This window comes from Octopus bimaculoides, chromosome 28 (genome assembly GCF_046866305.1).
Source record: "Octopus bimaculoides isolate indiv1 chromosome 28, ASM4686630v1, whole genome shotgun sequence".
NCBI lineage: Eukaryota > Metazoa > Mollusca > Cephalopoda > Octopoda > Octopodidae > Octopus > Octopus bimaculoides.
In genome coordinates, this window is record NC_142955.1 from 16,307,323 (window position 1) to 16,330,273 (window position 22,951).

The 22,951-nt window shown below is 36.9% G+C and overlaps 4 protein-coding genes across 9 annotated transcripts; 2 read left to right on the forward strand and 2 right to left on the reverse strand.

Moving 5' to 3' along the window:
- Positions 1 to 906: 906 nt before the first annotated feature.
- On the reverse strand, positions 907 to 4,634 carry LOC106868529 (uncharacterized). The gene is made up of 2 exons (XM_052977352.2): positions 4,454 to 4,634; positions 907 to 2,952 (listed from the first exon to the last, which is right to left on the reverse strand). Exon 2 carries the CDS (start codon positions 2,555 to 2,557, stop codon positions 1,169 to 1,171), a length of 1,389 nt encoding a protein of 462 aa, XP_052833312.2. The 5' UTR covers positions 2,558 to 2,952; positions 4,454 to 4,634; the 3' UTR covers positions 907 to 1,168.
- Positions 4,635 to 4,700: 66 nt separating this feature from the next.
- On the forward strand, positions 4,701 to 9,626 carry LOC106868522 (uncharacterized). 3 transcript variants are annotated; one of them, XM_052977348.2, is made up of 3 exons: positions 4,701 to 5,157; positions 6,326 to 6,533; positions 7,641 to 9,626. In XM_052977348.2, the coding sequence occupies exon 3, from the start codon at positions 8,011 to 8,013 to the stop codon at positions 9,457 to 9,459; it is 1,449 nt and encodes a 482-aa protein (XP_052833308.1). In that variant the 5' UTR covers positions 4,701 to 5,157; positions 6,326 to 6,533; positions 7,641 to 8,010; the 3' UTR covers positions 9,460 to 9,626. The 3 variants fall into 3 exon arrangements, with proteins under 3 accessions (XP_052833308.1, XP_052833310.1, XP_089200572.1); XM_052977350.2 differs by lacking the exon at positions 6,326 to 6,533; XM_089344446.1 differs by lacking the exon at positions 4,701 to 5,157 and having other exon boundaries at positions 6,046 to 6,533.
- Positions 9,627 to 9,962: 336 nt separating this feature from the next.
- Positions 9,963 to 15,264, forward strand: LOC106868510 (uncharacterized). Of its 4 annotated transcripts, none has more exons than XM_052977357.2 (2): positions 9,963 to 10,814; positions 12,827 to 15,264. In XM_052977357.2, exon 2 carries the CDS (start codon positions 13,153 to 13,155, stop codon positions 13,948 to 13,950), a length of 798 nt encoding a protein of 265 aa, XP_052833317.1. In that variant the 5' UTR covers positions 9,963 to 10,814; positions 12,827 to 13,152; the 3' UTR covers positions 13,951 to 15,264. The 4 variants fall into 4 exon arrangements, with proteins under 4 accessions (XP_052833317.1, XP_089200701.1, XP_052833315.1 ...); XM_089344575.1 differs by lacking the exon at positions 9,963 to 10,814 and adding an exon at positions 10,845 to 11,221; XM_052977355.2 differs by lacking the exon at positions 9,963 to 10,814 and adding an exon at positions 11,271 to 11,750.
- Positions 15,265 to 16,328: 1,064 nt separating this feature from the next.
- On the reverse strand, positions 16,329 to 22,064 carry LOC106868509 (uncharacterized). The gene is made up of 2 exons (XM_014913816.3): positions 19,714 to 22,064; positions 16,329 to 18,313 (listed from the first exon to the last, which is right to left on the reverse strand). Exon 2 carries the CDS (start codon positions 17,890 to 17,892, stop codon positions 17,122 to 17,124), a length of 771 nt encoding a protein of 256 aa, XP_014769302.1. The 5' UTR covers positions 17,893 to 18,313; positions 19,714 to 22,064; the 3' UTR covers positions 16,329 to 17,121.
- Between the last annotated feature and the right edge of the window lie 887 nt (positions 22,065 to 22,951).

Here is a 22,951-nt window from a genome sequence, read left to right on the forward strand (position 1 = left end):
TACACTAATGTTTTTTCGTTTTTGAGCTCGGGTCAAACACTTTAGTTTAACCCTTAATTATACAGTAGAGATACATATGTTTTATTACCATACCTTATTCTTCATTTTTATTAATAACTTCAATAAATATACTACCCCCCCCCCCCCCGCCACTTTGTAAGGTTTATACTATGTTCTTTCTTCAAAACGTTTATCAGTTAGTAGATTTACTCCCTACATTCAACCCACAAAAACATGAAAACGTAAGGGTATATCTTTTTCCACCTCCATTAAGATATAACTCTGTTGTTGTTGGCACTCCGTCGCTTACGACGTCGAGGGTTCCAGTCGATCCGATCAACGGAACAGCCTGCTCGTGAAATTAACGTGCAAGTGGCTGAGCACTCCACAGACACGTGTACCCTTAAAGTAGTTCTCGGGGATATTCAGCGTGACACAGTGTGACAAGGCTGACCCTTTGAATTACGGGCACAACAGAAATAGGAAGTAAGAGTGAGAGAAAGTTGTGGTGGAAGAGTACAGCAGGGTTCGCCACCATCCCCTGCCTCATGGAGCTTTAGGTGTTTTCGCTCAATAAACACTGACAACGCCCTGTCTGGGAATCGAAACCACGAGTCCGCTGCCCTAACCACTGGGCCATTGCACCTCCACAAGATATAACTTTAAAATGTTTTTAATTATGCTAATTAATTTCCAAAGTCTTGAATCGAAACAACAGTCAGTGATGAGAGCCAATTTTGTAATTAATAAATAATTAATTTAATTATCTCTATTTTCTTAAACATATATATATATATATATATATATATATATATATATAAACCCCGTTTCTCCAATTACCTTACAGTTGAATATTAAAAGTAATATTCAATACTTTTTGAAATAGGTCAAAAAAACAGTATACCGTTGAACAGTGACTAGTCACCTGTGGGGTAACTTATTTCATTTATTTAAACTCTTTGTGGCCTAGAAGGGTTATAGATCAAGAGGAAAATGCGTCAATCAAATGTTAGCAGGGCCATAAGTTGAACGAAACAACGTTGTTCCTCAAAAGAAAAATAAGGCTGTATAGTCGAGGGCTTATACAAATATAACAGTGATATGGGTTCTCCCCTGTATGACAGCATGTGTGTTTAGCTAAGCCACTGCTTGCAGTGAATGGTTTACCTCAGATATTACAGTGAAATGGTTTCTCTCCTGTATGAATGTGTTTGTGTTTAGTTAAATTACTGCTTGCAGAGAAGGATTTGCCACAGATATCACAGTGATATGGCTTCTCTCCTGTATGAATATATATGTGTTTAGCTAAGTTATTACCTTGAGAGAATGATTTACCACAGATATTACAGTGATATGGCTTCTCTCCTGTATGAATATATATGTGTTTAGCTAAGTTATTACCTTGAGAGAATGATTTACCACAGATATTACAGTGATATGGCTTCTCTCCTGTATGACTACGTTTGTGACTAGTTAAGTTGGTCCTCTGAGAGAATGATTTACCACAGATATCACAGCCAAATGGTTTCTCTCCTGTATGAATGCGTCTGTGTGTAGTTAAATCATTGCTTGTAATGAATAATTTACTGCAGATATTACAGTGAAATGACTTCTCTCCTGTATGAATGTGTTTGTGTTTAGTTAAATTACTGCTTGCAGAGAAGGATTTGCCACAGATATCACAGTGAAATGGTGTCTCTCCTGTATGAATACGTTCGTGTCGAGTTCTGTCACTATTTGCAGAGAATGATTTACCACAGATATCACAGCAATATGGTTTCTCTCCTGTATGACTGCGTTTGTGTTTAGTTAAGTCACCACTTGCAGAGAATGATTTACCACAAATATCACAGCCAAATGGTTTCTCTCCTGTATGAATGCGCTTGTGTTTAGATAAATTACTGCTTGCAGAGAATGATTTACTACAGACATCACAGTGAAATGGCTTCTCTCCTGTATGAATATGCTTGTGTTTAGTTAATTCGTAACTTCCAGAGAATGATTTACCACAAATTTCGCAGTGAAATGGTTTCTCTCCTGTATGAATACGTTTGTGTCTATTTAAGTTACTACTTACAGAGAATGATTTACCACAAATATCACAGTGAAATGGCTTTTCTCCTGTATGAGTACGTTTGTGTTCAACTAAATGACAACTTAGAGAGAATGGTTTGCCACAAATATTACAGTGGAATGGTGTGTTTCCTGAATGAATACGTTCATGTCGAGTTCTATCACTATTTGCAGAGAATGATTTACCACAGATATCACAGTGAAATGGCTTCACTCCAGTGTGAATTCGTTTGTGACGTGTTAAGTGAGTAATCTGAGAGAATGATTTACGACAGATGTCACACTGATACGGCTTCTCTCCTGTATGAATATGTTTGTGTTTAGTTAACTGGCTATTTCCAGAGAATGATTTGCCACAGATTTTGCAGTGAAATCGTTTTTCTCCTGTGTGAGTACGTCTGTGTATAGTTAAGTCCCTTCTTTGAGAGATTACTTTACCACAGATATCACAATGATAGAATGATTTTTGCACATCGTTCGACATCTTTTAGATGGATGAAAATAGACCCAATCCTTGAAGTTTCTTACCACATTAAATTTTTACCTGCATCTTCCTTCTTCTTCTAGTTATAGTTTATTCCTTACAAATGTTTTCAATGCAATCAATTGCGAACTTCACTGATATCTAAAGATGCTATAAATTTAGAAAGTCATCAAAGAGTAACGAGAATGCAAAGCATCAGATATTGAAGTAGAAAAATGTTGCTACTAATCTCAGTTCAGAGCAAACATTTCATAGAATTTCTACCAGAGATTTATAGAAATAGGCTTAGATGTGTTCTGTATAATATTTTCCTTAAGACTGTAAAAGATGTTAAATATTGAAGATATATCCAGGATAAAAGAAAGTTTTTTTTCATGCCAATGACATCCGTTAATCTGAAATAATAAAGAAACAGTATTAGATATAGAGGAGAGATCAAAACGGAAATCTTACAACATTTCTATATTGATTAACAAATGACATCATATAACATTGGGTGAAATCTAAAAATTTGTAAACTATAGCTACACCTTCAAATTGTGTGAAGTGCTGATCTCTAACTGTGGAGAGTATCTGTGGGATAGGTAGACCGAGGAAGATATGGGATGAGGTGGTGAAGATATGGGATGGGATGTTCTTTGAATGTTGGGCGTTACAGAGCCAATGTCAAGTGAATGAGACCTTTGGTGATATGCTGGTCCTTTGAAGTCATTTAGACAAGTGAAATCGTAATCATAGCCAATATTGGTTGGCATTAAGAAGGGCATCGAGCTGTAGACACCATGCAAAATCAGACAGGAGTCTGGTGCAGCTTGGCAGCCCTGGTCAAACAGTAGGACCCATGCCAGCATGAAAAGAGGACGTTAATATAAAAATACCATTGTTGTTATTATTTACAAGATTGTAAACACAGCGCTGTATAAAAATACCATTCGCACCAAAATATATATAAATATATATACATATATACACACACACACATATATACACATAAACACACGTGATAGGGCAGCTTTTAGGCTAGTAGTATAGCTTTTAAACTACAGACCCCGAATGGGAAGACCTGTAATCAGATCCCTAACTCGTTTTGGAGAATTTGCTTCTTCCCCAGTCATATCCCTAGGATGATCATATTCGTCGCAAAAAATCATTTAAAAAAAAAAAAATTCGCCAAAAGTTATTCCTGGATTTTGCATTTAATTTCGATTATTCCCAAAATTTATTTCCAAGTTATAAAGATTGTTATCGTACAAAAAAAAATTCATTGCAAAAACTCGCCGAAAATAATCGCAGTAATGAAAACTTGGAAATCCAAAATTTCAGGATTGCAAGTCCGGATTCAGACTGGAATGTTTTTTTATTTACTCATGGAGTTGGCCTCTAGTTTAGAAGACACTTGCCCAAGGTGCCACGCAGCGGGACTGAACCCGGAACCATGTGGTTTGGAAGCAAGCTACTTACCACACAGCCACTCCTGCGCCTATGTAAATATTTTCAGAGGAAAAAGTAATTTAAGGGAGATTTGGCTGCTGTTATATATACCCAGGCCTATTCCCCACTGTTTAGGAGGGGGTAGCCACAAGACACACAGCTCAGAGAGAAGCCCCATTCTACGCTAGGGTCAAGGCATAGAACGCAACCCCTAATATCAGCAGCGCGGCTCGACAGCATATGCTGGTTCTGTACCTCTTTGAGCAACATTAAATTCACTCATCCGTCCACAAACACTCCCCAAGATTTCTTATCATTTAGAAACTCTCTCCTGCCTCTATCACTCCAATTCTTCAAACTTTTTGGCTAAAGAAAGTTACGACCAAAGATATTATTGTAGATTTCTAAAAGCCGGATAAGATGACCGCTACTGTGTATATAGATAAATATGTGTGTACATCTTACCTGCTATACAAATCGATATTTAGTGTGAAAATAGATTTAATTTCACCAAATCTCCGTCAAAAGATACAAGGCACTTTATTGTTGTTCTCAGCATCCTCAGTGCTTGCAGCGGAAACGGAATTACCTAACATCAAAGAACAAAACTACAATCTCCGCTCTCTAGTAAATAAAAGCAAAAAAGTATGCCATGTAAATAAACAAGGTTACCTTGGTTACCATCTGGCTATGATAAACGAGTCTTTATAAATGTTTCTAAGTGACTTCATGGTGATGGCGTTGGGGGGGGGGGGGGGGGTCTCGAGATGATGAAATTACTTTGTGATGGTGGTGGAGAAGCTGTATTGGTAGAAAGTGGTGGAGCACGTGTAGAAGGGGTTTGTCTACACGTAGGTTATCACTGGTACAAATACCTGTGGCCCAGGAAGGATGAAATGTAAAAACTCGTCTCTGAAAGTTTCTGGAACACAGAGCGTAGCAATAGGCCCCCGCGGTTCATAGTGTTGTACGCAGCAGCACCACCACCACTACCATGTTACTAGTTCTGAAACTGACCATGGGAAGACGCTTTCACAGAAAATTGCAAATGAATGACATGGTTTGTGTGACGATGGCACTCGTTTACAACTACCATGCGATGACAAGACAAGGAAACGCAAACAGACACAATACTTTCATTACACAATAAAGATTTTCGACGTAACTACGTATGTAACCCCTACTCACCGAATTTGTTTACTCAAAATTTACCAAGGAAAATGGATATATTTATAGGATTTTCGGTGGAGAAGGAGTATATGTAATCTGGGTATACACCCCCCCCTTTTTTTTTTTACGGAATCCTATGTTTCAGACCATGGAGAATCCGATTCTGGAAAAAATTTTTCAAAAATCTCAATTTCAAAATTTCGACCCCTCCCCTCGGTTTTTTATATAGATCCACAGGGTAAACCTAACCCTAACTCAAACCGTAACCCTAACCCTAACCCTGACCCTAACCCTAACCCTAACCCTAACACTAGTTTTGTGAGATTTGGCTGTTATTTCTAGCATGTAAATAGCCTGCTAGGGGGGGGGTAATTGAAATTTTTCAAAATTTTTTTTTTCAGAATCGGAATCTCCATAGCCTAAAACGTGGGATTCCGTAAAAAAATTAATAAATAAGTGGGGGAAAGGTTCAGATTACATATAGTCCATCTCTACCGGATTTTCAATAGATTTGTTTCAAACTGTGTAGATTACGATTATTTAGGAATTTGTTGGGGGAAAACACGACATGGAGGAGAGGTGAATAATTCATAAACCTCTGGAAAACGTATGAGGAAATAAAGAATTGTGAATTAACCAAAACTCCTGTTCCTGCACTCAGAAAACGTTTTTCACAACAAATTCTGATATAACCCTAGTAAAGAAATTCTTTGTCCGTTTAATGAACAACCATACGATTATAAGTCTTCTGAAAGTTATATGTAATGATGTCAGAAATATTTGGCTGCTATTTTAGCAGGTTCAGTGACCATGCGAAGACACCCTCGTTGAAACGTAATTACTATTTAGCTGGATGATGTTTTTTTTCTTTTCTTTTTGCTATTTACCGTTGGTTAGATGCAATTAATGTAATTGAGTGTTATATTGGGGACTTTTAATATATGTCACCGGTATCATTCAGGCGCTATCACCGACTCTTTGTACACGTTGTGTTCCCAATTAACTAGGACGAATTTAATTATACGAAATGTAATAATTATCTCGTGTTAAGGTGGATAAGATAGGGCGACCTACATGTTTGAGGGTCGGTATTCCATCACCTTTATCATGAAATATTCCATTTGATCACAGATTTACATCGTTAATTGGTTGTTGCCTATTTTCCAGGACATGGGGAAATGGCTTTTAATCAACAACAAATCAATCAATGAAATTTCCTCGCCCGTCTTCATTTTCCATTTAGACCTCAAATCAAAAGCGAAACTTATTTGCATCACTGTCGTAGAAAATATTGTACACATTTCTACTATCGATGGTGGAAAAAACTAACTTTATTTCAAGAGAGGATCCTTGGTCAGCAGCACGTATTCTAATGGTAAGTAAAAAGTATACCTCCATAGCATCTGTTCCGCACATGTAAACGGAGGTCGGTGATATGTAAAGACAAGAAACTGAACCATAAGAGATTAGTCTATATTTGCAGACGTCAGCTTAAGTATTCTTGGAAACCAGCAGGAAGACCAGGGGCGGCTTTCTTCAAAGTCATTAAATGATATTTGCGCATTTGACTCCTGATTTGTGTAATTTTCCTTTCAGTCTTTTGGATAGGACTCATTCAGTGAGTAAATCAGGGCATAACTACAGAAATGGGCTCGGCGATTTTGTCTCCTTGTAATTTTCTGAAAAATAAATTGGCGTGGGGGGCAAAATGAGCAACTTACGTTATTTTCTCCCCATTAGTTTGAAATTATTACATTGCGTGTATTGCAATCATTATTTTGTACTGTTGCATCATCTTTGGGAGTATAAATTGGCCAGCATAGTTGTTGTTGAAGTTGAAAGTCCGAAACAATCAGGTGGCAGGTCCTTTTTTGCAACAAATTTTTCTTTACTTTTGATATGATTGTAATTAAGAATTATCTAATAGAATATCTGGATAATTTTTTGAGTTTAACAATGAATATTCTTTTCTCTGTTGTACTGCTTGTCAATTTTATCCCATGCTAATGTCTAATTTAATCATTTGGATGCCTAAACTGAAGTAAAACGAGTAATGACTAATTTCAGTAATGTCTTCTCATTAACTGCATGGTATGTGAATATATCGTGAAGAGGACCCTGCAACAGATCGTCAAGAAGTTATAGAGAATATTTTACGTTGATTTTTTATTTATTTAGTCGAGTTTCCTTAATTTCATATCGTACCATTTTCACCTGATAGTTTTCGTTTGACGTAAATATTAACATTTTTCCTGCATCGTATTCTTGAAACAATACTTTCAGACCAGAATTTAAATTTTTGTGTTAATATCTATATATATTATCCAGGCATACACACAATGTGAAGGTGTAGTTGCAGTTTACAAATTTTTAGATTTCTCCCAATGTTATATGATGTCATTTGTTAATCAATATAGAAATATTGCAACATTTCCATTTTGATCTCTCCTCCATATCTAATACTGTTTCTTTGTTATTTCAGATTAATGGATGACATTGGCATGAAAGAAATTCTCTTTTATAATGAATACATCTTCAACATTTTTCGTCTTTTAAAATCTTCAAGAAAAAGGTTATACAGAACACATCTAAGCCTATTTCTATAAATCTAAGGTAGAAATTCTATGAAATGTTTGCTCTGCAAAATTTTCTACTTCATTATCTGATGATTTGCATTCTCATTAATTTTCAATGAATTTATAAGTTTGTAGCATCTTTAGGTATCAGTGAAGTTTGCATTTGAATGCAGTGGAAATATTTGTCTGGAATTAACTATAACTAGGAGAAACATACAGGAAAAATTTAATGTAGTGAGAAACCTCAAGCACTGGATCTATTTTCATCTGTAAGAGATGTCGGAAGGTATACGAAAATCATATCCTTCTGATATTTGTGATAAATCATTCTCTCAGAGTCGTCACTTAAAGAGACTCAAACATATTCACACAGGAGAAAAACCATTTCACTGTGATATCTGTGGTAAATCATTCTCTCAAAGTGGTAGCTTAACTGCACACAAACGTATTCACACAGGAGAGAGGCCATTTCACTGTTATATCTGTGGTAAATCATTCTCTCAAAGCATTCATTTAACTATACACAAACGTACTCACACAGGAGAAATACCATTTCACTGTGATATTTGTGGTAAATCCTTCTCTGCAAATGGTAATTTAACTAAACATAAACGCAGTCATACAGGGGAGAAGCCATATCACTGCAATATTTGTGGCAAATCATTTTCTGATGGAAGTAACTTCATTATTCACGAACGTATTCATACAGGGGAAAAGCCATTTCAGTGTGATATTTGTGGTAAATCATTCTCTGCAAGCAATTCGTTAACCAAGCACAAACGCAGTCATACAGGAGAGAAGCCATTTCATTGTGATATCTGTGGTAAATCATTCTCTAAAAGTGGTTACTTACCAAGTCATATGTGTATTCATACTGGAGAGAGGCCATATCACTGTGAAATCTGTGGTAAATCATTCTCTGTAAGTAGTTCCTTAGCAACTCATTTGCTTATTCATACTGGAGACAGGACATATCACTGTGATATATGTGGGAAATCATTTTCTACAAAGGGTAACTTTACTCATCACAAACGTATTCATACAAGAGAGAGACCGTATCACTGTGATATCTGTGGTAAATCATTCTCTACTAGCAGTAACTTAATTAAACACAAACGCAGTCATACAGGAGAGAAACCATATCACTGTGATATCTGTGATAAATCATTCTCTGCTAGCAATAATTTAATTAAACATAAGCGCAGTCATACAGGAGAGAAGCCGTATCACTGTGATATCTGTGGTAAAACATTACTTGATAATAGTACCTTAATTACTCACAAACGTACTCACACAGGAGAGAGGCCATTTCACTGTGATATCTGTGGTAAATCATTTTCTCAAAGCTGTAATTTAACTATACACAAACGTACTCATACAGGAGAAATACCATTTCATTGTGATATCTGTGGTAAATCATTCTCTTCAAGTGGTAATTTAACTAAACACAAACGCAGTCATACAGGGGAGAAGCCATATCACTGTAATATTTGTGGCAAATCATTTTCTGATGGAAGTAACTTCATTATTCACAATCGTATTCATACAGGGGAAAAGCCATTTCAGTGTGATATCTGTGGCAGATCATTCTCTGCAAACTGTAATTTAACTTCTCACAAACGTATTCATACAGGAGAGAAACCATTTTGCTGTGATTCCTGTGGTAAATCATTCTCTCAGAAAAGTCAGTTAACTAAACACGTATCTATCCATAGAAATACGTGACTCTGTTATTTCTCAGATTTCTATGAATATACAATTGTATTGGATAATGCTGAGCAGAAATATTAATGCAAACATGAACACACAGTTTCTTGCTTTCTGAAAATATATACTCCATGAAGAAGATTGTGAAGTCACGTGGGTAAATAAATATCTATTCAACACTCAAACTTCCTGGCTTTGTTTTTATATGTACCTAAATATATATATTTGTATATGGATGTATATATGTTTGATTGCTTCTCATTGATTAATTGCATCCAAGGCCTTTGTTCATGCTGGGCTTTGATCTTCTCTTTGCTTGTTTATTTAAGCTTGCTTCTTATTTCTCTGTGTAAATTTGGTTCTCTCTCTCTCTCTCTCTGGGAGAGAGGCACAAGCACATACACAGACATATACACACACGACAGTAACTTCCGCCTACCAAATTCAATCACAAAGCTTCGGTCGGCTTGGGGCTATAGCAGCAGACACTTGCCCAAGGTGCCATGCGGTGGGACGAAGCGACTTATAGGTCAATTAATATAAGCATCAAGACCTTGGTAGCACCTCTCAATTGACTTTGTTGGTCCCCTGACATCAACTGCACAATACCACTATTTATTGGTAATAGTCGATGAGTACTCCAGGTACCCATGCAAAGACATGAGTTAAATCATTGTCGAAAAGAAAGGAATGGGGACGTATAGTATTAATATTAGAGTTAAATCAATGACATGAGTACTGAAACAGTAGTTTCCCAGCTGCTCAACCTCTTTTCATCGTTTGTATCACCAAGTTGTACCCACTCTGACAGAGGGACCTAATTTCATAATAAAAAGCTCCAGGACTTCCTTCATACTAATGCAACAATAAGTAGAACATCTTGTTGACCTCAAGACCATGGCCAATGAGAAAGGATCAACAGCAATCTCATGAAAACCATAAATCTAGTACTTAGTTTCCTACAACTAGATAAATTTTCATGGTCGACAGGCCTTCCTATGGCACTATCAGCCATGAAAGACTCCCTCTGTACAGCTATTAACACGACCCCCAAGATCATCGACAGTGGGCACCATTCTACCTGAATTCCTCCAGAATATCGAAGTACAATACTGCATCATCAACATCTCAGAAAACGTTACATTGTTGGAGATGATTTCTCCCCACTTTGCAAGCATACAGTTTGGTAACAGACAAATAGATACAGTGTTGACACACAATCTTGTTTCAGCAGTGTTATATGGACTGTTAGATTTGTATGTTGTTCGTCTCAGGACCCTGTTTCGTTGTCTTTTTGATGTGACTGTCGAAGTGGAATGTTATTGATGTATATGGCGGGGACAAGATTCTTGTTTCTTAATAACGAACATTCGGTGAGTGCGTTCTTTATTTATAATTAATAAATAAATAAATGTAATAACTAAGTTGTACAACTTGTTGTCTTTCCTCTGCGAGTCCCCCGAGAGGAATACAACAAAGAGGACAAGCTTTCAATCAAAGAAGCAAAGATAACACATTAGCACAACCAGGGTTAACTACACAAAGTTCAATACGGAACAACAAAATCCAAAAATAATAAAACCGCAAAAAACCAACCCCGACAGTAAACCAATAGTAGTCATGTATCAATAAAGACACTTTGCTTACTGTGAAACACGAACAGATTTGCAACTGGCAAAGAGTACCTGAACGAGAATGATACGGGTAAAAAACACGCCAACTATTCAAGGACAAAATTGAGATCAGGACGAAATATCAAGACTCCCCTTTTTATCTAAAGGTCTATATGTTTTGAATGCACTGTGACTAACTTTTTACTCGGCAGGGAAGACTGTTATGAATTATAATATCCTATCAATAATTCCTTTCTACAATAGTAAATAATAGATATATAATATAGATATTTTATTTGGTATTTTAGTACGAAAATGCGGCATAGTGTCGAATGACGTTGGTAGATGGATACTGTCTTTACCTAATATAAAACAATGCGTCTTAATCGTTGGACAGCCGTGATTAACGGATCAGACGCCGAGCAGAATAAAAACCTTCATGGAACTGGTTTATTTACATCAAAATATTATCATATTTCATTTTCTTTTTTTAAAATCTTTTACTCTACTTTTGTAACGTTGATATACTTTTTTGCTTTTCTTTACTAGAGAGCGGAGACTGTAGTTGTGTCCCGTTTCCGCTGCAAGCAGTGTTGATAGCAAGAACAACACTAACGTGTTTTGTATCTTTTGATGGAAATTTGGTAAAATTGAATCTATTTTCACACTAGATATTCATTTGTATATTATTAACAGGTAAGATATACAGGCGGAGGTAAAGAATACGCACACCACTCGTCTTCGGCGCCACCTTAACCCCGACCCTAAGTACCGGGTCTGCGTATTCCTAACCTTCGTCAGATATACATACATATTTATCTATATACGCAGTAGCGGACCTCTTAACCGGCTTCTAGAAATCCGGGAATACTCTGCAGGAATATGTATTATGCACGTGCAATTTCATCATTTCTTTAGTCGTAACTGACATGAAAATCCTGCACACCCCACAGGTGAAAATCCAAACAGCAAGCGTCTCAACCAAATTATATTTTGGTCTGGAGTTCTCTTTTTTGCGTCTACCCACCCTATACCTTTCAAATATCTCCCCTCATAACTTTTTTTTATTTCACATAACTATAGATCTCTACCCGCCTCCGATTTTGTTGCCTCATAACTTCCAGAAAAATGGATCCTTTTTAACGAATTTACCATCAAATAACGCTTAGATGCTGTGGATTCAGAGTTTATAGGGATTTATGGGAAAGAATTTAAAAACTTTTTTCATAATATGATGTTTCCTCCCACCCGTCATTTTGAAGGGTGTGGGTAAAAAAGAAATGGGAAAAATCCCCGTCAAAATGGAGTAGTTCCAACTTGGTCTTCCTGATCTGCAACTTCTCTCCCCACATCCTCGGAAAAAAAATTTTCCCTACGAATTTCTTTATAATCTTAATCTATACTATTTGATAGATATTTCTATAAAATTTCATTATAACATACCCATTTTCCTGAAAGTTATGAGTGAAAAAATCTCGGATTGTGTGAATTTTTCGAAACTCCTTTCCCTGCCTCCTCGGTAAACAACAATAACAAATGTTATTTTACACCAGTGAAGAATGTTGGTGTCCACTATTCTCTATTTCAATATGTATGTATAGAAAAATATAGATAGATACATAGATAGATACCAATTTGAAGGTGTAGCTATAGTTTAGAAATATGTTGATTTCACCCAATGTTATATGATGTCATTTGTTAATAAAGAAATGTTGGAACATTTCCATTTTGATCTCTCCTCTATATCTAATGCTGTTTCTTTATCATTTCAGATTAACGGATGACATTGGCACAAAACAACTTTTGTACATTGGATACATCTGGAATATTTATCATGTTTTAAAGACTAACAGAAAATGTTTTATGGAACCAATAATAACACTACTGCTACAAATCCAGGGTTGAATTGCTAGGAAATATTTGCTCTGAGCGAAGATTCATAGCACCATTTCTCTATCTTGTTATCTGGTGCTTTTGCATTCTATCTTTAATAAATTTATAAAGGTTTTGGCAGTATCTTTAGATATCAGTGAATATCGAGTTTGATAACAGTGAGAAACGAAAGATAAGGAAAACTTTAATGCTGTGAGAAACTTCAATGATTGGGTCTAAAGAAATGTCGGAAGAAGTAGAAAAATCATTATATCGTTGTGACACTTGTGATAAATTATTCTCTGAAAAATGTAACCTAAACATTCACAAATGTATACATGCCAGAGAGAAGCCTTTTCACTGCAATATCTGTGGTAAATCATACTCGCAAAAAATTCACCTAACGACTCACAAACGTATTCATACAGGAGAGAAGCCATATCACTGTGATATCTGTGGTAAATCATTCTCTGTAAACTGTGCCTTAACATCTCACAGACGTATTCATACAGGGGAAAAACCATATAATTGTGATACCTGTGGTAAATCATTCTCTGTTAAATTTTCCTTAACAGCTCACAAACGTATTCATACAGGAGACAAGCCATTTCACTGCGATATCTGTGGTACCTCATTCTCTGATGGCAGTCACTTAAGTAGGCACAAACGTATTCACACAGGAGACAAGCCATATCACTGTAATATTTGTGGCAAATCATTCACTCAAATCGATCACTTAACTATGCACAAACGAACTCATACAGGAGTGAAACCATATCACTGTGATATCTGTGGCAAATTATTCTCCGTTAGTAGTGCCTTAACAACTCACAAACGTATTCATACAGGAGAGAAACCATATCACTGTGATGTCTGCGGTAAATCATTCTCTGTCAGTTGTGCCTTAACAACTCACAAACGTGTCCATACAGGAGAGAGGCCATTTCACTGTGATATGTGTGGCCAATCATTTGCTCAAAAAAGTCACTTAAATAAACATGTATCAGTCCATACAAAAGTGTAACACAAAAACAACCACCAAAATTTAAAGACCATTTTCTATACTAAAGCATAGATTATTAACCTTTGTGGGTTTTTTTTTATGTTGAAGTTGATTTGTTAGGCATTTCATCCACAAAATCCTGGGTTGCTATTTTTCAGGGAACAGCCTACTCCTAGGTCTACTCCTTCCTAGGAAGACGTGAGATGAAGTGGTGAGAAAGGATCACAGTTTGCTGTGTTTGAAAAGATACGTCATGCTAAGTAAAAACACTGTTGTCCTTGCATATAGGCTGTTCCCTGCATCCCCCTCCAACTGAACATTCGTAACCGTGTGGGTGCCAGTGCAGCCGTGCTGGTGCTACGTAAATGCAGAGAATGGAGTAGAGCAAGAACACACATGGAAACGAAAAGTGTCACTGAAGAGGTCACAGATGTGTGACGAAAGATTTCCGTGCAACAGACATAAGTTAAAATAATAAAATAAAATCTGAAGAGAGAAAAAAATATAGTGTGTGTGTTTAAGTGGCAAAAAAAGAAAATTGATCATCCCCAGATACAATATCTGCTTTAACATGATTTCACATCAGGAATCTTGCAGAACAAATTGATGTGTGTGTATATATATATATATATATATGAATAGGTATGTATATGTATATATATATATATATATATATGAATAGGTATGTATGTGTATATATATATATATATATGAATGTGTATGTATGTATGTATATATATATATATGTACACACATATATAATCGGCCTGATGACAGTACCACCTGATTGGCACTTGTACCAGTGGAACGTTAAAAGCACCATCTGAGTGTGATCGTTGCCAGGGCCGCAAATTGGCTCCTGTGCCGGTGGCACGTAAAAAGCACCATTTGAGCATGATCATAGCCAATGTCACCTTACTGGCACTTGAAAAACAACATTCGAGCACGGTTGTTCCCAGTGCATAACTGGTACTTAATTTATCAACCATGAAAGGATAAGCGCATATTGTATGTGTTTGCATGTGCATGTATACCTATATATTTCTGCTCTTTCTCTGTGACCATATATCTGCGTGAGTTTCCTTTTCCTTCTGATATAAGTGCATGTGTATATTTGTATACGTTCTCCTACATCTGGACAGAATCTTCCATAGCCACCAACACAGACTTTCTTACTTGTAACACCTGTATGTTCTGAAAAAGTAATTTTCCCAAATAAAGTGCACTTCATATTCAAGGCTCTGATGAAGCTATAGGATGTTACCCAGGGACTCAACTAAGAATCCACCACATCTTATAGCAGAAACAACTAAGCTGCTGAAGTTCATTTCATAACCTTTGTTTTCCTGATGTTATCTCTTTGTCCATTAACCACTCTATACTCACCCAACATTGCATTGTGAAGCATATGTGTATTGAGTTCTACACCAGGTGATTAGTCTCATTCTGCCTAAACAAAATATATTCTTTTACACGTTTCAGGCGTTTGACTGTGGCCATGCTGGAGCACCACATTAAAGGGTTTTAGCTGAAAAAAATCAACCTCAGAACTTATTCTTTAAGTCTCTTTTGCTGAACCACAAAGTTATGGGGACATAAGCACACCAACACCGGTTGTCAAGTGATGTTGGGAGGACAAACACAGACACACGCACATACATACATATATAAGATGGGCTTCTTTCAGTTTTTGTCTACCAAATCCACTCACAAGGCTTTGGTTGGCTCAAGACCATAGCAGACCACACTTGCTCAAGTTGCCACACAGGACTGAACCAGGAACCATGTGGATGGGATAAATTTATCTGGATTCTCTCTTCCTAACACCAACATCTTCACAGATAGCATAGGATGAATTCTTTGCATGGCAGCAGCACGAGGGAATTCAGTAAGTAGCAGATGTAATAGTCAAATTAGACTGCATGGGAGTATGGAAGAGACAGGTGTAGCTTTACCTGAGGAGTCGAGAAGTTTGATAGAAGGGACAGGAGCAAGTTCTTTTTTTTTTTTCTTGTACGGAAGGTTGATGGTTAGCTCCCATTATATAAGGGTGTCTATGAAGAACTGGAATGGATACTGAAAGAGAGATGAAGATGGTAGTGGTGAGGTATCAGAAGCTGCAACTGAAGTATAAAAGGCAAGTTTGATCATTTTCACCCAGTCAGGAAAGAGGAAATAGGACAAGAAGCTGTCATTTTGTGTGTGACTGCACATTTTGTCAGCATCCTAAAAATAGCATGTATTATCAATATTTCTAAACAATATGCAATTTGTAGTTTGAAGCCCTCAATATGCATTTAATGCAACAGCATGAACTTAAAAAGATTTATTCAAAAAATGTTATTTTTAGCACACTTCACAACCACCTCAATGACAAAAAGAAATCAGTAAGCAAGTAATTTTAAGCATTCAATATGCATTTAATGCAAATGCAATGAAAAATATGTTACATACGATAAACATTAGAATTTTTGCCCACAAATGGTTTCAATGGTTTTAACAGAAAGATCTGGAAGAATTAGACGAAAGTTCTCTGGTAATTTTCTTTCATGTAAATAAATGTTTATGTTAGTCCAAAAAACGTTATTTAGCTGTTTTTTTCAGCACACCTCAATGACAAAAAGAAACGAGTAAACATGTAGTTTTAAGCATTTAATGTAAATGTGATGAACAACACATCTTGAAAAAAACAAACATTTTGTTGACCAATTCAGAGATTCACACGCTCAATTGTCAACAGACAGATAAAACAAGTGGTTGCAATATAATTTGCCTTTATGGTTATACAAGTTATTTCTTAAATAAAACGAATTTTAACAAGCAGCTTGTGTCCAAGTAACCTTTTATGTCCCGCATAAAAGGTTACTAAAAGGGTTGGCATAAGGAAGGGCATCTGGCTGTGAAACAACCACGAGGGATATGATTATTGCCAAAGGTTCATGGATGATTGTAAAGTCCACAAAGATAATCCAGGATTTAACAGAAAAAAAAATCATCTGCAAATGTTAGTTGTTGTTTGTTGTAAAGAAATTTGACAACGGAAAAGTTACACTTTTGTATAGATAGATACATGTCTACTGAAGTTGAGTTTTGAGAAAATGGTTTATTCCTGTATGAATATAATAGTAAAGTTAATTCAGAAATTTGAGAGAATGCTTTGCTATAGACATCACAGAGATATGGCTTCTCTCCTTAATAAATATGTTTGTGAATTGTTAAGTGACCCATTTGAGAAAATGATTTACCACAGATATCGAAGTCAAATGGTTTCTCTCCTGTATGGGTACGTTTGTGTCTAGTGAGGTTGCTACTGTCCGAGAATGCGTTACCACAGATATCACATTGAAATGGTCTCTCGCCTGTATGAATACGTCTGTGAATTGTTAAGTGATATGCTTGAGAAAATGATTTGTCACAGTTATCACAGTGATATGGCTTCTCACCTGTATGAATACGTTTGTGAGTAGTTAAGGCACTACTTACAGAGAATGATTTACCACAGATATCACAGTGAAATGGTTTTTGACCTGTGTGGATAAGTTTGTGTCTAGTTAAGTTGGCACTTTCTGAGAATGATTGACCACAGATATCACAATCATATGGTTTTTCTCCTGTATGGATACGTCTGTGTCTAGTTAAGTGGCCATTTTCTGAGAATGATTGACTACAAATGTCACAGTGATATGGTCTCTCTCCTGTGTGGATACGTACGTGTCTAGTCAATTTGCTACTCTCTGAGAATGAGTCACCGCAGATATCACAATGATATGGATTCTCCCTTGTGTGTATACGTTTGTGTCTCTTTAAGGTGGTATTTATCAAGTATGATTTACCACAGATATCACAATGATATCGTTTTCCTCCCGAAGGATTCTGTTTCTGCTCTTTTAAATTATCATTTTCACAGAATGGTTTATCACTGATATCACACTGATATGATGACTTTTGTATATCTTTTGACATTTCTCCAAGAAATAAAAACAAAACCGAATCCTTTAGCTGTTTCACCCTATTACATTAATCCCTTCAAATTATTCTCTGTCCATCCCAATATTTCAATGGTTTTCTTGTTTCTGTTTTTACACAAATACCGCTATGGTTACCAACTGTGATCTTCATCAATATCTAAAGATGCTACAAACTCCTTTAGAAATATATTCAAGCTTAATTAGAATGCAGAAGCTCCAGATGATTGAAATGCAGAAATGGTGCTATGAATCTTCAATCAGAGCAAATATTTCACAGTAATTCCAGTCTAGATTTATAGCAGTAGGGTTATTATATTTGTTCTTTAAAACATTTTCTTTTAGTTTTTAGAACATGATGAATATTCCAGATGCATCCAATGTACAAAAGATGTTTTGTGCCAAAGTCATCCGTTAATCTGAAATAATAAAGAAACAGTATTAGATATAGAGGAGATCAAAATGGAAATGTTGCACCATTTCTATATTTCTTTGGAGGCACTGACAAACATTGGTAACTGAAACTGGTGTAAGCAATCTTAAAGTTTTATATTAAAAAATAATCAACCGATGTTGGTCAATTTTTTTGCTTGTTGATCAAAAGTTTCCTCCATTTTCTGCTTATTTTAAATCTATCTATCTATATATATATATATATATATTATGTGTTATTTCTTTACTACCCACAAGGGGCTACACACAGAGGGGACAAACAAGGACAGACAAACAGATTAAGTCAATTATATCGACCCCAGTGAGTAACTGGTACTTATTTAATCGACTCCGAAAGGATGAAAGGCAAAGTCGACCTCGGCGGAATTTGAACTCAAAACGTAGCGGCAGACGAAATACCGCTAAGCATTTCGCCCCGCGTGCTAACGTTTATGTGTGTGTAGGCGCAATGGCCCAGTGGTTAGGGCAGCGGACTCGCGGTTTCGATTCCCAGACCGGGCGTTGTGAGTGTTTATTGAGCGAAAACACATAAAGCTCCACGAGGCTCCGGCAGGGGATGGTGGCGAACCCTGCTGTACTCTTTCACCACAACTTTCTCTCACTCTTATTTCCTGTTTCTGTTGTGCCTGTAATTCAAAGGGTCAGCCTTGTCACGCTGAATATCCTCCGAGAACTACGTTAAGAGTACACGTGTCTGTGGAGTGCTCAGCCACTTGCACGTTAATTTCACGAGCAGGCTGGTCTGTTGATCGGATCAACTGGAACCCTCGACGTCGTATGCGACGGAGTGCCAACAACAAACAACTATCTTCAAAACTGTAAGTGTGGGGCATTTTCGCATCGTTGTTTCAATCTCCTGTCCCCACCCCTTCGGAAAACATTTCTTCCACAAATTTCTTTATAATCGTAATCTATGCTGTTTGAAAGGCGTTTCTGTAAAATTCATTAAAGTTCCCTTTTTCCTCAGAGTTTTGAAGGAAAAAATCGGATCTTGTGAATTTCCCGAAAGTCCTCTCCCTACCCAACCGTTCGATTGCGCAATTTTGTGTTTTCATACCAGTTTCCTATACATTTTTTTTTACACGTAATAGGTTGGTTTCTTTTTGTTTTCGTGACCAGGGCTTAAACTGTATATTGACCTATTTTTCCCGACACCTTTCTCATCTCTAACGGTATCTATATCAGTGAAAACAGTTGTTTTACAAGTGTACAAGTGCTTAACATTCTTATCGTTATTTCTTGAACAATTCTTAAAATTGACAAATGTCTGAGCTAATTAATTATGGTTCAGTTTGTTGTCTTAGTTATCACAGACTTCTATTTACATGAGTGGATCAGATGTAATGAAGATATATTTTCTACTTACCACTAGAATGTTTGATATAAAGTTCAAACATAAAGTGAAGAAGGCTGGGGGAAAGTTCATTGACTAATTTGTTGTTGGTTAAAAGCCATTTCCCCTGTCCTGTTAAAAAGGGAACAACCAATTAACGATGTAAAGATGTGATCAAATGAAATATTTAATCAGGAAGGCGATGGAAAACCGATCCTCAAACATGCAGTTGGCCCAATTTTGCACACAAAGACTAACGTTCTTAACACGAGATAATTAACACATATAATTAGATTTAAATTAATTAGAAACACAAGGAATAGACGACGTCCTTCGTAATTTTCCCGTACTTCCATGAGACCGGTGACAAATTTGAAAAGTCCCCAGCATAATATAGACCGAGAAACAGTCTTAACTATTACGATGTGCGTTTTCATATGTATCTAATCACTGGTAAATGCCAAAATCATTATCCAGCTAAATAGTAATTACGTATCAACAAGTGAGGGTTTACACAATCACTGAACCTGTAAAAATAGCAGCCAAATACACCTGACATTACACGTTACTTTTAGAAGGCTTTTGGTTGTATTTCTGTGAGATTAGCTCAACGAATTAGAAAGACATTGATTAAGCAGCGGAGTTGATTATTTGAAAATCTTCCATTCGTTTGAATGACGTCAGTGACATCAATGTTAAAAGAAAGCAACGTCGCATCTTTTCCTTTCGGCCGGCACACAGAAAAAATAATTTTTTGTAACTAAAAACACTTTCAAATTTCGTATACTGCTAGAATGTGTCATTTAAAACATCATTTACTCTTGGCGTTTTGAAGAAAATTCTTTATTTTCGAAGTTATTTCGTGTTAAAGTTGTCGTATTTCGGTAATTTCAACCAATCAATGACGTCTGTTGAGGTGAAAACAATTACTGCTGTGGTTTGTCAACAAGACGTTCTGGCGGTGTAAATTTACTTTGTTACTGTTATTTCTGATATATTTACATTTGAGATACACGTGTATATAGTTTATTCAATTCAGTTATTAGTTATTTAAAAAATGTTTTCAATTTATTTTGTTTGTGGAAGTATTTTCGTTTTGTTTTTAGCGTTTTCGAAATTGCCTATTTTGGGATCTTTTCCCTTGAATAAAATTACTGCCGTTGTTTGTCAACAACAACTATCGGCGGTGTATATTTCGTTTGTCACTGTTATTTATGACATCGTTGTGCGTTTGTATTGGTTTTAGGGTCACGGTTTTAGAGTTAGGGTTAGGGCTATGGTTGGGATTTTAGGGTTAGAGTTATAGAAAAATGTGAAAAATGAAGAAATTGAGGGGGAGGAAGCAGGTTGTTCTTGCAGGGTATATAATAACTGTCCAAGGAGGCCGATGCAAGGCTGAAGGGGTCAGATATGAGGTTACGGTGACACCTAGATCTAATATCCGTAATAACAGTAATGTAACATCAAACAGCAATATTCTTAGCAGATTAACCAGATCTCACGCTAATACAGTTGCCACACCCAGAAATAATAACCAAGATGGGACCAGCATCACAGAGAACGTCACCGATGATCCTGAGACCACCGCCACGGATAATGAACAAACCATAGATGCAGATAGAGTGACCAGTACAAACGCCGAACCTGGAAATGATCTATCCAGAACCAAAGACTTGGAGGAGGTATCTGCTATTCCCAGTTCCACCACCTCAAATGAGGACCAAACATTCATCTTCGACACAGATGGGTTGACCACCCCCGCGCCATGTAGGGCCAGATCCTGTGTTTTTAAATATATTGGTTCAGCAAGTCCTTCGTTCAAGAAACGTTTTCTTAACTTTTTAGCATTCAGATTATTCTATCAAATGTAATGCTTATTTATTCATATCGTTTTGAATTAATCATGCATTATGTTGTAGCTTTGAGATTTCGATGGTGTGTTTGTTTAGCTTTAGAATGACATTGTAGGGTGGGTGTGAGAGGCTGAATCTTGCCAGTTTGAACATAAAACAGTTGGAATATTTGAGCCGGATATGGCCGGTTTAAACATTAAAGGCTTAACCACCAGTCATCCTTCAGAGTCCCAGAAAGACGGCTTGTCATGTCCCTGGCCTGAGATGTGTGACACCTCAAAGATCAAAGGACCCTGTGTGATGTTAAGTGGAAATTGATTTTCTGGGTCCTTATATGAAAAGAAGTGGCCGTTGCAAGATCCGTATCGTGGAGAGAACCAAAATTCTTAAGGATTTTAAGAAGCCTGGTGAAATTAAATAGTCGTAAAGAAGTATTTTCTAAATGTGTCCACTTCAAGCGCTACTTATTGGAAAATTGGATCTCCCCGTTTGATCATTAGGTCTCTCTGAATATATAAAGGTTTTTCCCCCCCCCCATTTAAGGGAAAATAACCTGTACTCCTTAACATTTTTTCATATTCCTCAAGTTCTGTTTCCTCACATTTGCGGCATAGATATTTTAAAATTTTGAATTCATATAGTCTGACATTTGTCCACAAGGCTTTGTGGGTGCGAAACCTTGGGTAACTCTAAATAAAATTTTGGCATAGTATATATACATATATATATATATATATATATATATATATATATATATATATATGTGCAGGTGGCACATAAAAGACACCATTTCGAGTGGTTGGCGTTAGGAAGGGCATCCAGCTGTAGAAACTCTGCCAAATTAGATTGGAGCCTGATGTTGTCATCTGGTTTCACCAGTCCTCAGTCAAATCGTCCAACCCATGCTAGCATGGAAAGCGGAAGTTAAACGATGATCATCATCATCATCATCATCGTTTAACGTCCGCTTTCCATGCTAGCATGGGTTGGACGATTTGACTGAGGACTGGTGAAACCGGATGGCAACACCAGGCTCCAGTCTGATTTGGCAGAGTTTCTACAGCTGGATGCCCTTCCTAACGCCAACCACTCAGAGAGTGTAGTGGGTGCTTTTACGTGTCACCCGCACGAAAACGGCCACGCTCGAAATGGTGTCTTTTATGTGCCACCCGCACAAGCCAGTCCAGGGGCACTGGCAACGATCTCGCTCGAAAATCCTACAGGAGCCAGTCAGGCGGTACTGGCAACGGCCACGCTCAAAATGGTGCATCTCATGTGCCACCCGCACAAGAACCAGTCCAGGGGCACTGGCAACGATCTTACTTGGCTTGCCGGGTCTTCTCACGCACAGCCCATTTCCAAAGGTCTCGGTCCGTAGTCATCGCCTCGGTGAGGCCCAATGTACGAAGGTCTTGCCT

What these genes read in the sequence shown, in the direction of transcription:
- LOC106868510 (XM_052977357.2), top strand. Translation starts at nt 13,153, where the DNA reads ATGATTGGGTCTAAAGAAATGTCGGAAGAAGTAGAAAAATCATTATAT.
- LOC106868522 (XM_052977348.2), top strand. Translation starts at nt 8,011, where the DNA reads ATGTCGGAAGGTATACGAAAATCATATCCTTCTGATATTTGTGATAAA.
- LOC106868509 (XM_014913816.3), bottom strand. Translation starts at nt 17,892, where the DNA reads ATGTCAAAAGATATACAAAAGTCATCATATCAGTGTGATATCAGTGAT.
- LOC106868529 (XM_052977352.2), bottom strand. Translation starts at nt 2,557, where the DNA reads ATGTCGAACGATGTGCAAAAATCATTCTATCATTGTGATATCTGTGGT.